Source organism: Apis mellifera, linkage group LG3 (genome assembly GCF_003254395.2).
Source record: "Apis mellifera strain DH4 linkage group LG3, Amel_HAv3.1, whole genome shotgun sequence".
Lineage (NCBI taxonomy): Eukaryota > Metazoa > Arthropoda > Insecta > Hymenoptera > Apidae > Apis > Apis mellifera.
Window position 1 is genome coordinate 13,144,753 of NC_037640.1, and position 13,036 is coordinate 13,157,788.

The 13,036-nt window shown below is 44.9% G+C and overlaps 1 protein-coding gene across 1 annotated transcript in view; it reads right to left on the reverse strand.

Annotated features, from left to right (window-relative positions):
- The window catches only part of LOC408725 (protein sickie), a 130,335-nt gene that overhangs the window by 50,937 nt on the left and 66,362 nt on the right, over positions 1-13,036 (reverse strand). Inside the window, exons 6-8 of the mRNA XM_026439652.1 lie at positions 8,176-8,335; positions 6,153-7,782; positions 5,704-6,074 (exon numbers count right to left, since the gene is read on the reverse strand). Coding sequence (XP_026295437.1) covers positions 5,704-6,074; positions 6,153-7,782; positions 8,176-8,335 — 2,161 coding nt within the window. The remainder of the gene's footprint in view (positions 1-5,703; positions 6,075-6,152; positions 7,783-8,175; positions 8,336-13,036) is intronic.

Below are 13,036 nucleotides of genomic sequence, written 5' to 3' on the forward strand. Positions count from 1 at the left end.
GCTGGAGGCGGTTCAAAAAGCCGGAGGCCGCTTTTCGCAGCGCCGTGGACGGGGCGAGTGTCAAGCCGAGGCTGGATTCGAATCGTATAGAAATTGGTCTATTAGCGGGATTAGATGCGCTGCGAGTCCGTTTCGATCCGTTTCAATATCTCCCTCTCTCTCTCTCTCTCCACTGCAACGCGTTCGTTCTAAATCGATCAGCCGCTGTCCGCGCGCTTCCCGCTCCCATTCTCCTCGACAGACGTTCGCATTGTCGTCGATTATAAGATTACACAAACTTCATCCCCACTCCTTTCCGTCCCCGTCACGTGATTAGACTCGAGAGAGAGAGAGTGGGGAGAAGGAGTTCGGTCGGTCGGTCGGTCGGTCGAGATAATTTAGAAAAATTATCGTCGAATGTAAATAAAGGAAACGGGGATGAGGGAAGGAAAGAGGAGGAGGAAGATGATGAATCGAAGGAATGGAATCGATAATAGCTGGGTTATTAAGCTGACGCGAAAGATTCTCGAGAGAACGAGATGGGCGGCGTCGGTTAATTAGTTATCGTAAGTAGTACGAGTCGACGACGCTTGCAACGACGCTCGCTGGCCGCAGGTGCACGCAGCCTTTCCCCCTCCACGCGAGCGGTGTTTACCTCGCTCGCTCGACGACGACGAGCCAACGGATAAGAAATTCCGTGCAGCTGCGAGTCGATCAACGATTCACGAATCACGCGCGTATCGGGATTTGCGGTGCTTACGCGAGTCGCGGCGAGGCTCGAGAGACTTTAACACGATATAATGCGATTAACATGCGCGCGCTCTAATAATGCTTTTCTAATGGATTCGGATTTCTTTACAAGGTGAACTTGCAACCGAGTTTCTTTTCCTTGATGTTAAGGTTAATTAACATATTCGAGGATTGGAAAGATTCTCTATGCGAGAATGTAGTATTATTTTAATCTCGAATCGAGGGGAAGAATGATAATAATAATAATAATAGGCAAATTAAATAATTTTAATGGAATGGAGGAGAAACCGAGGGGAAAGTAAAAGATTAGAGACAAAAAGGGGAAAGTTAGGCTCGGTGTCTTCATCGATTTTAAGATTGGATTCGTTTCGCTTTTCCTTTCGATAAAATTTCGTATTCGAAGGTCAACGGATAATTCTAAATCAATATTTTTGTCTTGGTTATTTTTGACAAAATAGACGATGGAGAGATATTTATTCCGAAGAATTCAACGAAATTAAACAATAATTAATTGACCAATTTATATTTCTTAACGAAAGAAAAAGAAGAAAAAATCTATGACTTTTCGATAATTCTTTCACTCGGTTAAGAAACAGAATAATTGGATTAATTTTAATCTCAAACTATTCGCTACTGATACTCGAGAGGCAAGATAATTAATTACGAAACGAAAATTATTCCGTTCGCGTATGTAAATTCGAAGGATAAACTAAAAAAATCCGCTCGCGAAAATAACACAACTCGTGGCCGGTCATTCATCCCCTAAAACCTTTCCTAACCTTGACATCGAACGTGTGCCGATATATTTACGATCGGCATCGATGAGAAGATGGAAAGAATCGATGGAAAAATGCGAAACGCGACGAAAGAGATTACCCTCGACTTGCGTCTCGAAATCGTGGCCTCTCCTTTTCCTTCTTCACCTCCTTCTCCTCCTCCTCCTTCTCCTCCTTAGCACAGGACGACGTCCACTCGACGACGTTTCTCAACGCGTACACTCTCCACCTCACGCGGCCGAGGTGTTTCCGCGAAACATCACGATGATAACGTCGATTTCGAGCTGCTTATTCGCGTGTACAATTCGCCGAATCCACCGAACGGCGAAAAAGTAAGAACGGGCGAGAAGAGTAGCCGGTTCTTCCGTCCCCGGAGAACTATCGCTAACCACCACTTTCCGTGCTTCGTATGTATGTACGTAGTTCGTTTCGTTTCGTTCGTTCGTTCGCTCGCTCGTTCGTTCGTTCTCGACGATGCTCTCCCCACTCTCGTCACTACGCGCTACGCTACGAATCGTTTGCTCTCTCTCTCTAGCATTCTCTCTCTCCTTCTATCGTGAAACCAACCCCCGAGAACAGAGCCCTCCGCGCCCTCCTCAGCTGTCGCGCAACAACCTGGCTCTTTTGGTGGCGCCTTAAGCCGCCCTGCCAGCTTGGCCAAAGTCGCCGCCAGATCGCACCACCGGATCCCCCGCCGACCGATCGATCCACGTGACGTCACCACGCAAGCGTTCTAACAATCTCGCGGCGGACTCGACTCACCGCGACCACGCGTCCTCGTCTTTCTCCGGAATATGGGTCCCCCTCCCTCTCCGCGGTCAAACCGTTAACTTTTCAGACATAAGAGATACTATCCAAATTTTATGTATCATAGTTTTCAGAGGAAAAGTTGTTTCGTTTCGTTTCGTTTCGTTTTGTTTCTCGGTGAGAGGGTATGGCGTTTACATTGTACGAAGAGAAAGAAAGAGAGAGAAAGAGAGTATTAATAGAGTGTTTCGGTCACGATCACGCGTGACAATTGAAAGGCACTACGCGAGAGCAAACCGTTTGCAAAAGACAAAGATGCACGAGCTTATCTTTCGAGCGTGTTACGTCAAACGTGACTATGCCTGCTTCCTCCCTCTCCTTCAACGTTAAATTGATTCCTCGCTTTGCCGCTTCTTCCTTCCCTATTGTGTTTTCCTTCGATACGAACGTGTTCGGTTTGCCTTATTGTTTTCGCGTTTAATCGGGTTTACGCGAGATATCAACGAGACGCGCGCGAATATCATTTTACTCGCACGAATCCTCTTCTCTTTCTTTCCTTTATTTTTCGTTACGTTACGCGTTTTAATAAAATTTTCTCTCTACATACTATATTCGTATTCGTTGTTGTTCCTTCTTTCCGCCTACGCGTTCTGGGTATAAATTCACGCAGTAGCCACTTTTAAATCAATACGCGTTTTCCACCTTACATGCATAACCGCGTCCGTACCGCGTTTCGTTCCAATTAATAAACCGCAACCGTGTTTTTTACATCATCCCGATTTCCATCTCGTTTACAAGCAACGCGATGTTATGTCTTCCATAACATAGGAAAATAAATATAGCAACGCAACGAGTTTTATCGAAAATGGACGCGTTAAAAATTCACTGGTCAATTTGAAAACTCTCTAGGAGAATAAAACACAGCGATATCGAGAGAGGGGGAATAGGGATATCGAATAAAGCGTTTTCCAGCGTTCTTGCTCGAGGATTCGTGCGTAATCTAAGGAATATGCTGCGAGGACTCGCGTTCTTTGTTGTGGGGTCCTTGCTTTCATGGGGTCCAGGATGATGGGGGAGGAAGGAGGGGATAGAGAGGGGTTTAGGGCAAGTAGACGGGGGCGAGTATATTGAATTTCCGAAAAGCGCGTTGGGTTTCAGCGGCAAGGATGATACGAGCGGCTTGCTTGCGCCAAACGAGTTAGCGACCCTGAACCAGCCTCCATGATACGCCCCCGGCTGTTTCGCCCATTACAAAACGCACAACCGTTATTTTGCCCGTTCAACGATTAACTCGCTCGTTCGACGGATCAAAATTAAGCAGCGTTTTGTCCCGTTCGGCGGGGAACAAAAAATATGGAACAACAAATATATATCTGTATTATTTGGCAAATATTCGTTATTGGAAAATGAACGTGTTCTTCCTCGTTTACGTTGCGCTGGGCTATATTGCAATAGCCGTACAAGTGCTTGGATCGTGTCGAGGTTTCGAATATCTGTGGAGAGGGTAAATTGGCACGAGAGGATGCGAGGAACGAAATTCTCTCTAAATTCGAGCCATTCCTCCGATATAATAGGGATAATCCACTCGAATTTCTTGCGTTTTCCACGAATTCTTTTTTTTCTCCTTCTCCACATCGTCGCTGTCCCCTTATTCGTAATATCTTCGATCTTCGAAGAAAGAAAGGATAGAGAATTGCAGCTCAATACAAATAACTCGGAGTTCGACTTTCCTTGTTGAAATACACGATCAACACTCGAGACTCGTTCACCTCGAGTAGCGTACAAACATTTCTTCGGTTTATCGATACTTTGCAAATTTGTCTTCGATTCGAATTCTAAAGAAGAGGGAACAGAAATTGACGAGAAGGTAAACGAGGTATCATGATGATCGAAGTTGAATGAATTTCGATCACCTGTTTCAACATCTCGTCATTTTTACAAACCGTTAATTAACATTTCCTTTCCAACCCTCGATATAATCTCGATATATACATATATATATATATTCCAGAGACGAAAGTTCCAATTTTTCTTCCAACGTCTGTAGAGCTCTCCCGATGAATTATTGTCATCCGTCCAATACTCTTTGGATGGACGATACGTTCGAAGGAAATCAAATGAGATTGAATAATCGAGCGAGATTCTATTCGACCGAGACGAATCCAAAACCAATGCGGTGAATCTAATCGCGATGATCAACCACTGACCCCATTTTCCACCCCCTTCCACCCCGGATCTCGATCAAATTTCACGGTCCAAATCCTCCCTTATTATCGTATTTATATTTCTCTCGCATCAAAAAAATCTTGAGAAAAAAATTACGTCGAATTACCACGTGAAATTGGTGGAGTTTTCGAGCGAATTTTCAGGAAAATGGAAAAGATGAGAGGTGCATACAGGGAGAGGAATAAGACAAGTTTGTTTAATTAAATCGAGGTACGTTCGAGCAAAGATAACCGTACTGAGTCGAGTAGAGCCGAGCATGTAATTGGAGGCTCGTACGAAATTAGCCCTGCAAATTTCGTCTAATTAAAGGCCGCCGGTGAGAGGATGACTACTTGCTGGATGCCGTATTAAGTCTGATTCAGGCGACGCAACTTCGCAAAGTGATTCACGCTCGCAAAATAAGTTGATCGAATATTTATATCTCTCTCTCTCTCTTACATTTAAATCAAAATTAGGATCTATCGTAAAAAAAAAAAAAGAAAAAAAATCGTTCGATAGAAATTTATTTTTAACCGTCGAACCGATCAATTTTTATTTTTATAAAAAAAAATAAATTAAGAGATCGAATTAAATGAAAGGAAAATTTTTTAATCGAGGTTGAAAAACAAGTTGGAATTCGCGTTGACAAATCTGGCAACTTACTTATTTTGCGTTATTTCGCGAGAGAGGATCGGCGTGACTCATTTCAACGCGTCGCTGAAACACGTGCGCCGAGAACCGACACGATGCCCTAGCGCTAGAAATAAACAAAAACACGAACGAAAACACGTATAATGTAACTCGGTGTCCGTTTCGACCTTTCCGCCGAGCCTCAACGCGTTCCAAACAATCAATATTCCTTCTTTTTCCTTCGCTTCTCGGAAGACCGTAATAGAGATAAGAAAAAAGAAATAAAATGTATAAATATAATACGTACAAATATATATATATATATATATTTGTACGTGTTATATTTATAAAATATATTATAATAATATATATATATAAATTAAATAAAATATATAAATATAATACATACAAATATATATATATTTGTACATGTTATATTTATAAAATATATTATATATATAGAGTATAAATAAATCGTATATATTTTGTTCGATCGATATTCATAGCATTCGTGGAGAAAAAAATTCGTGGATAAGATAAAATTCGTTGCTTCTTTTTTAATGAAAAACGTCAAAATTGTTGGGTGTTGTTGGCGGCTCACTTACACTCGACTTACCTCTCGTGATCATGACCGTAAGACGGATTGATTCTACGCGCGTACAACGAAGCACCGCCCTCGGACATGTAACCGTCGCACAAGTCGGACAGAGTCCTGCTACCGACGGTCATGCCACCGCGAAGAACCTCCCCGTCGCTCAGATAACCGGAGGCGACGTCGATGTCCGCGTAATCGTGACCGACATGATGATGGGACGAGGAATGAAGGATCGTGTACTGTCGCGCGTTCGTTCTGCTGGGCAGGGTCTGAAGGGCCCTCGCGCCAGGCGTGTAACCGCGGAGCAGAGGTTGCATGGGCTTCACCGTCATCTCCGCTTCGTCGTCGCCCCCTCCTCCTCCTCCTCCGCACGTTGAACTCTCGGACAAAACCTGGGAAATCCGGTTTCGAATCAGTTTCTGTATTTCTCGTGATATATATTTATAATATAATTTATAATGTATAATAACCTTCTCCATTTGCTCGAACGTGGTATCGATTTTTCTGTTCGGTATAGTTTTTATCTCGCTCCCGCTCTCGCTGCTCGGCCTGTAAATAACGCTGCTGTCGCTTGAATTGCTCTGGCCCGTGCTGTTCGAATTGCTGTGCGAACTCTCCGACATTAGATCGGATATGCTCGGCATCGGGGAGACCATCGCGACCGTATTCGGGTCGAGCTTGCGGTGCAAAGCGTCTGCTTTTAATTTCGTGGGCGTCGGTACGCCCGGCACGCTGTTTTCCTTCGGCGGTTTCGAGGTGCCTTTCACCAAGGCCGTGGGCTTCGGAATGCTGGAACCCGGACTCCCGGAACCGATCAAGCTCGAGCCTTGCAACGGCCCGCTCCCCGCCATCGAGTGCGGTTTGCCAAAATTCACCGCGTGATGTTGCTGCTGTTGCTCGACGTGGCAAGGAGGGGCAGCGATCGGGCCAATCGTGGTCGCTTCTTGAACGCTCGTCATCTTCGCGTCGTTCGCGTCCGTCGGGTTGCGAGGGAGGAAGGAGGACGGCGTTTGCCTTCCGCTCCCCTCGAGCTCGTGCACCTCCACCCGCCCCCCCTTCAAACACGCCACTTGCTTCCCGTCCAACGTTTGATCGTCGCGATCCGCGCCGATCTCCTTCCGTTTCCTCTCCTGCTCGCACAGGTTAGCCTGGTTCAAAGTGCGCTCGATCGTCGAATTATTCTCCTCGGTGAGCCCCCCCTCCTCCTCCTGTTCCTGCTGCTTCATCATCCCGTTGCTCAACAGTAAACCTTTTTGGGCGAGGATGTCTTTGTTCAACCCGTTCGGCGGCGGATTCACCTTCGCGTTTTGAGGATGGATGATCTTCGCCGCGTCCAACTTGGCAGGCAGCTCCATCCTAGGCCTGGCGATCGGTTGCTGCCTCGACGTTGCCAGATTTTCGTTCCTCGCGCCCGACTGATTCTTCCCACCGGCCTCTTGCTGCTGCTGCCCTCCTGCGACCTGTTTAGGCAACAACACGGACGGATTCGCCTTTTGCAAAGCTTGGCCGACACCGCTCGACTGCTGTTGTTGTTGTTGCTGCTGCTGCTGCTGTTGTTGTTGTTGTTGCTGTTGTTGTTTCAGCAAATCGTGCAGATTCGAGGATTTCTTGCTCTCGACGGAGGGGGGCATCTTGGTCCCCGAGGCGGCGATCTTGCCGCTCGGCTTGACATCCTCGAGGGGCGGGGCCGCGTACACGAGCAACTTATCGGCCGCCCCCCCCTTCGTCCGCGCTATCTTGCTCTGCCCCTTGCCGCCCTGCTCCTTCCTCCCGGTCTTCGGGCTCGCCTGTTTGCCCCCCTTGCTCGCCGACTGCAACTTGGACTTGAGCGCGCGGCTCTTGGGCGACTCGACCTGAAGCTTGCTCTGGTCGCAGAGGGACGTCGAGCTGTCCGAGTGCTCGGACCTGGCCGAGGAGAAGCCGGACGAGCTCGAGGTGCGCTTCGAGACGCCGGACGAGGCCTTGCCCCGGTCCTGGTTCTTCTCCTTGTTGTTGAAGAGCTTGAACTTGTCCAGCACCGAGTTCTTGTTCTGCTGCGGGGGCGCGTAGGATTGGCCGCCCCTCACACCCCCGGGCTTGCCCACCGTCGAGGCTCGGGGGCTGAAACGTTAAAAATGGATTAATTTTAGTTACTTTTCGCCCAAATTCTACTTCATCTCGCCGAGAGTAAGATCGACCCTTTAGCGCTTAAAGGGGTGATTCGAACGTATTTTTGTCGAGAAATGAAAATTTCAATTTTATATTATATTGAAATTTAATTCAAGTTATAAATTATCGATAAGTTTATTTTTTTTTTTCTTTTTTAAAATTAAGTAATTAGTTCGTGTTGGAAATTCAGAGAGCGATTTATACTAAATTTTCGATTAATAAGAGTGTCGATTTTGTGAATCAGGTTTCTGTTGCAAAATCATGTCGAGTTGTTCGAAAAGTGGTCGAGCGCAAAGGATTGAGATCTCGAATCAACGAGCTGTTAGAGAGGAGATTGATATTTACCTCGGGGTGGTGGTGGAGGGTTGTCTGTTGGTCGAATTTTGATTTCTCGGTTGGGGAATGAAGGAGAGTCCGGTTTGGGGCGATTGTTGTTGTTGACTCGGACTCGTGCTTCTGGAACTGCTCGCGCTGCCTATGCCGCCGTTTCCGTGCTTCAAACCACCTGAAACGAAAGATCGTTGGCTCGTGTTATAATCGTTTCTCGCCGCACATCGATATTTTATTTTAAGAAAAATCGAGGGAAACAAGAAGAAGTTGCTGTTCACTGAAATAGACTTATTTATAAATAATAATTTCGAGTAGTTAAGATTGATATTTGTACGAATAAAGTAGACACGTAACTTGATGAAAATAATTTTTAGCACTGCGTGTAACGCGCGCAGCGAGGATTGTCAACAAAGCGCGCGAGGTGGGGATAAACGATCCTAGCGAAGGACCGTCTTGCCCCTCCGCCGTCCCGCGAGACTTTTTTTCCAGCAGTGAGAACGGTGGAATTTTCGACAGACCGTGATGGAGAATAGACGCAGAGAAACAGTTTTAGTCCAGGCAAGGATAAAAGTTTGGATAATCTGGAAAATATTCTGGAGATAAGTGGACTTATTTAATTGGCGATATTTAATTAAAAACGGATGGACGGAGAGTCTCATAATCGGCCTGGTCTTTTTCTATAACGCGTTCGCGCTGTCATTGGTCGGAGGTCGATAAAACGACGATAGCGGTTGGCTCGTTAACCGAGCACAGTCGTAATACTGTGCCCGGCCTCAACTCCTTAACTGTGTGTCCGAGAAATATGTGCTGTTTGCAGATAAAATAAACCACGGGCTGGCCTGTGTAGTACATACACGTGACAGCGTGCATTTACCATGCAAGGGGATTAATCTACTACCGCCCATTGCTCAATCTGTCGCTACTATAATCGCGGACATTGTTTCCCCGGAGTAATTTACGTTATCGTGGGACAAAGTTACAACGTATCGAGTTAAATGGATAATGATCCACCGTGTATTTTTATCGTTACAAATAGGGTTACGAACAAAGGTTCGAGAAACGAAACGACGGAGCCAATAATAATGGGAAAAAATTAACGCCTCTAGAAACGACACGTACGTACGATTCTCAACGAATCTTGTCGTCTCGAAAGTCGAAAATCAATGGACCGACAGATTATTATCGCGTCGAATAGAAAATTGCGGTGTAGATGTCTAAATTGCCGCAATGAAGATCGCCTGATAACTTTTAATCTAGATCGCGAAACAGCTGCTGTTATCCTGATCCACCGCCATGCCACAGCTGGCACAACTTACGCAATTCATCGCTCGCATCATCGCCCATTGTCCCGTATACCCGTAATTAACAGAAACGACATATTAATACACGTATCAACGATCATCGTCGAATACATTGTCGTAACAACGAGGAAACGTAATAATCGAAAGCTGGTTTTTCGAAGAAAGGAAAAGAAAGCAAGAATTAACACACGGTTTAAACCAAACCTCTCCACTCTCGCTCGAGTCAATTCGTGCAAGGACGCTCTCACGTTCGATCGATGCTCGTCGCTCGTAATCTGCGAAGCCGCGATCATTGGCACCGGTGCTCACGCTGATTCGTCGTAATAGCACGGCCTATAATTTGGTCGCTCGGCCGGCCTCGGCTCAATTGTCGAATCGCTACGTGACACAAATCGGGCGGATCGCGCCACGAGATAAATAACAATCGGACTGAGAAAGAAGGTATCCCGCGCCGTTATATATATATATATCTGTTTACCCCTCGATCGATCGTCGCGCACACGTGTACCCAGCATTCATAATACGTCGTACGCTATATATATATATATACGAGTGTCGGTTATATATCGGTGAATCGCATTCTTTCGCGTCACGAATGGAATTCGAATTCGCTGGGGACAAACGAGGGAAATGAGATTGAAACGGGATTTGCGATTCCATCTGAGGAGGGGGGGGAGGAGGAGGAGGCGGTATCGTTGATTAGAATTGGAACGAAAGAAACGTCGAGTGCTTTTACGGTTGGTTAAGAATTTTTAGAGAGTCCTTTTGCCCCAAATGCTTTTTTTTTTTTTTTTCCTTTTTTTCTTCGCTTATCGGGCAGCGATCGGGAGAGGCAACCGGTGGCGGCAAAGAGGGACAGGGCGAGGAGAAACGTGACCGAGCATTGGAGACTCGAAAATGATTCATCGTGAGTCGAGCCACGACCGATCGATCCTCCCGCTAGATATTAACGACTCGTCCGCGCGCTTCGAATTCTCGAAAATCTCGCGACGGATGCAGGAGAGAAATTTAATATTTAATTCACTCGCAACGTTTTCTATCGTGAATTAAATATTTATTATATTTATTATTATATTTATTATTAATTTAATATTTATTACGTGTTCGATATTACGCCTCGTCACTCTTATACTCTACGACGTATTATACGATTAAATTTGATGGGTCTACGATCGAACGAATACGACTCTGTTTGAGCGGCACTCGATCGAACGGAGTCGGCTACTTCAATTCAGATGCTTGGCTCGCTCTTGAAAACTCGCGATACCGCGCTATCGTGCCTCTTGTTTAGACGAACGATAATTAATTGGAAATATTGTGTCGATGCAGTGTTTCGCTGTTTAATTAAAAAGAAGTAATTGTTTCGCGTGTTTAATATCGCGTTGTTATTATTGGCAAACCACCGTGCTCGGTTGGATAATTAAAATTATCGCCGAATGATCGTTTCATTGCGATTATCGTCATCATCATCTCGATGATTAATTCTCGCACAAAGAGAAGGCACGATGCAATAACGCGTCGTACGTGAAAATAGAATACTCGTAAAAACAAGTGCGATTCTTAAAACGCGGGAGAGAGAGAGAGAGAGAGAGGGAGAGGGAGAGAGCAAATAAGAATATTTTTATCTTGGAAAAATTACTATTAGCTATTCCTTATAATTAAAATTTTGTGAACATATATCCACGCTTATTACAACACGCGCCGAGGATACGATCGTTTTAGATGTGTTGAAGCGTTACGTTACGATCGTCTGCAAAGAGAATAACGAGTTTCAATTAAAAGAATGGGAAGAACGTGAGATGCAAAGGGCTATGGAATTCCGCAACACGCGTTGTTGTTAGGCAAGACTTGTTGCGCGTGCGAAATCGCGTTCCTCTTGCATTTTCTTTCAACGCTAAAACGTTAGTTTATTTCGTTCTAATTTTATCTCTCTCGTGGCTACGGATAACCGTTTAAACGGAAAATAATTCGTTCGTAGATTTCTGTAAAGACGAAATACGAAATACGAACGAGTAATAAATAAAGAAAGGAAGGATGAAAGATCGATACGTGCTTACCGTAACTTAACGTTAAAACTGGAAATGGAAACGGAGAAGCGAAGACAGTGGCGCACCCGGTGACGATTCTTCACAACGAGAAAATGGCGCGCGTTACACTTTTAACTTAACCGAGTGAGCGAGAAGAAACGCTGATCCCGGCCGATTATGGGAACGCGTCCTCCCGTGTTCTCGTTCTAACGTAAACTCAACGTAGTTGGATTTGGTAGGAGCGCGCGGCACAGCTCCATACCGTTCCACTCTGCACTCTTCTCCCTCCTTTTGTTTCGTTGGTATACGGTTCGTGCATCGATGCACGAGGGAGCAACGAGCAGCGGTTGCATTAGTGCGTCTTTAACGGTGTACCAACTCATAAGGGCATTGCATCGAGGTTGTACGCTGCGTGCAAACGTTCATCCAACGCCTGTCCGTGTATATACTCTGGGTTGCGCGCATGCGTACGTGCGCGTGCACAAGTGTGAGCCGACGCGATTGACAGGCCAAGGCGATTAACTTCAGTGGCGACTCTTTCGCGGATTCTTATTCGTTCTCCTTCTTCGTTTTCGTTCGCTTTTTCCCTCCCTCCGTCCTTTACGCGCCGATTATTTCGTTTTATTTCTATACGGTAGACAGATCAAAGGTAATGTTTATTACTTGATTTTACTTGTTTCGTTGATTTAATATTGCGGATCGACAAATTATTTCGCAATATTTATCGAACGAGCGGGATAGTCGGTAGTCGGTTCGATCGATAAGAGAGTTTCGGTTGAGAATCGCTGGGAAACGTGCGATGCATGGGATATATACGTACGGAACTCGATTGGCACACCGAAGGATTTACCGGGAACGGAAGATCGGTGGAGATTAGCGGCAAAACGATTTCTTCACGCTCGTCCAACGTAACCATGCGCTTAACTCTTCATCAACTTATTATATACACGTAATTAGAGATTAACGTTTCCAATATAAAATATCTCATACATTTTGACGTTGAAATATTAACTAGAAATGAAAGTGTATTTTGCTCCTTTCTCTTCTTTTTTTTTTTTTAGAAAGTACCACTATATTTTTTTCTCACATTTTGGAATTAAGAAATTAACGTTTCGTAATTAACGTGCTTTTAAGCAGAATTAATAGTCGTAATAATTATAGCATAATTATAGCTGGAAAGGAAGATTCGCGGGAACAAACGATACGATAATTATGCGGTATCATATATATATATATATATATATATATATATATATATATACAGAAAATGATCAAGCTAAGGCATTTTTCATCGCCTCGAGGCAAATGTCAACGTATGAGAGTAAGTAAACGTTCTTAGATTGCCATACGAGAAGGCTTACTCCTACGTATATTATAGCTGGAAATATCGCTTTTTGTTTTCTTTCTCCGCCTCCGCTTCGTATTAAGTTACGTATGAAGATAAAGTACCCAGATGTATTCGGCATTAACTTGGACGATCGGTTAGAAACGACACTTATAACTGTTCCATTTCTCAAGGTTGAACAATATTTTCGAAACGCAAAGATT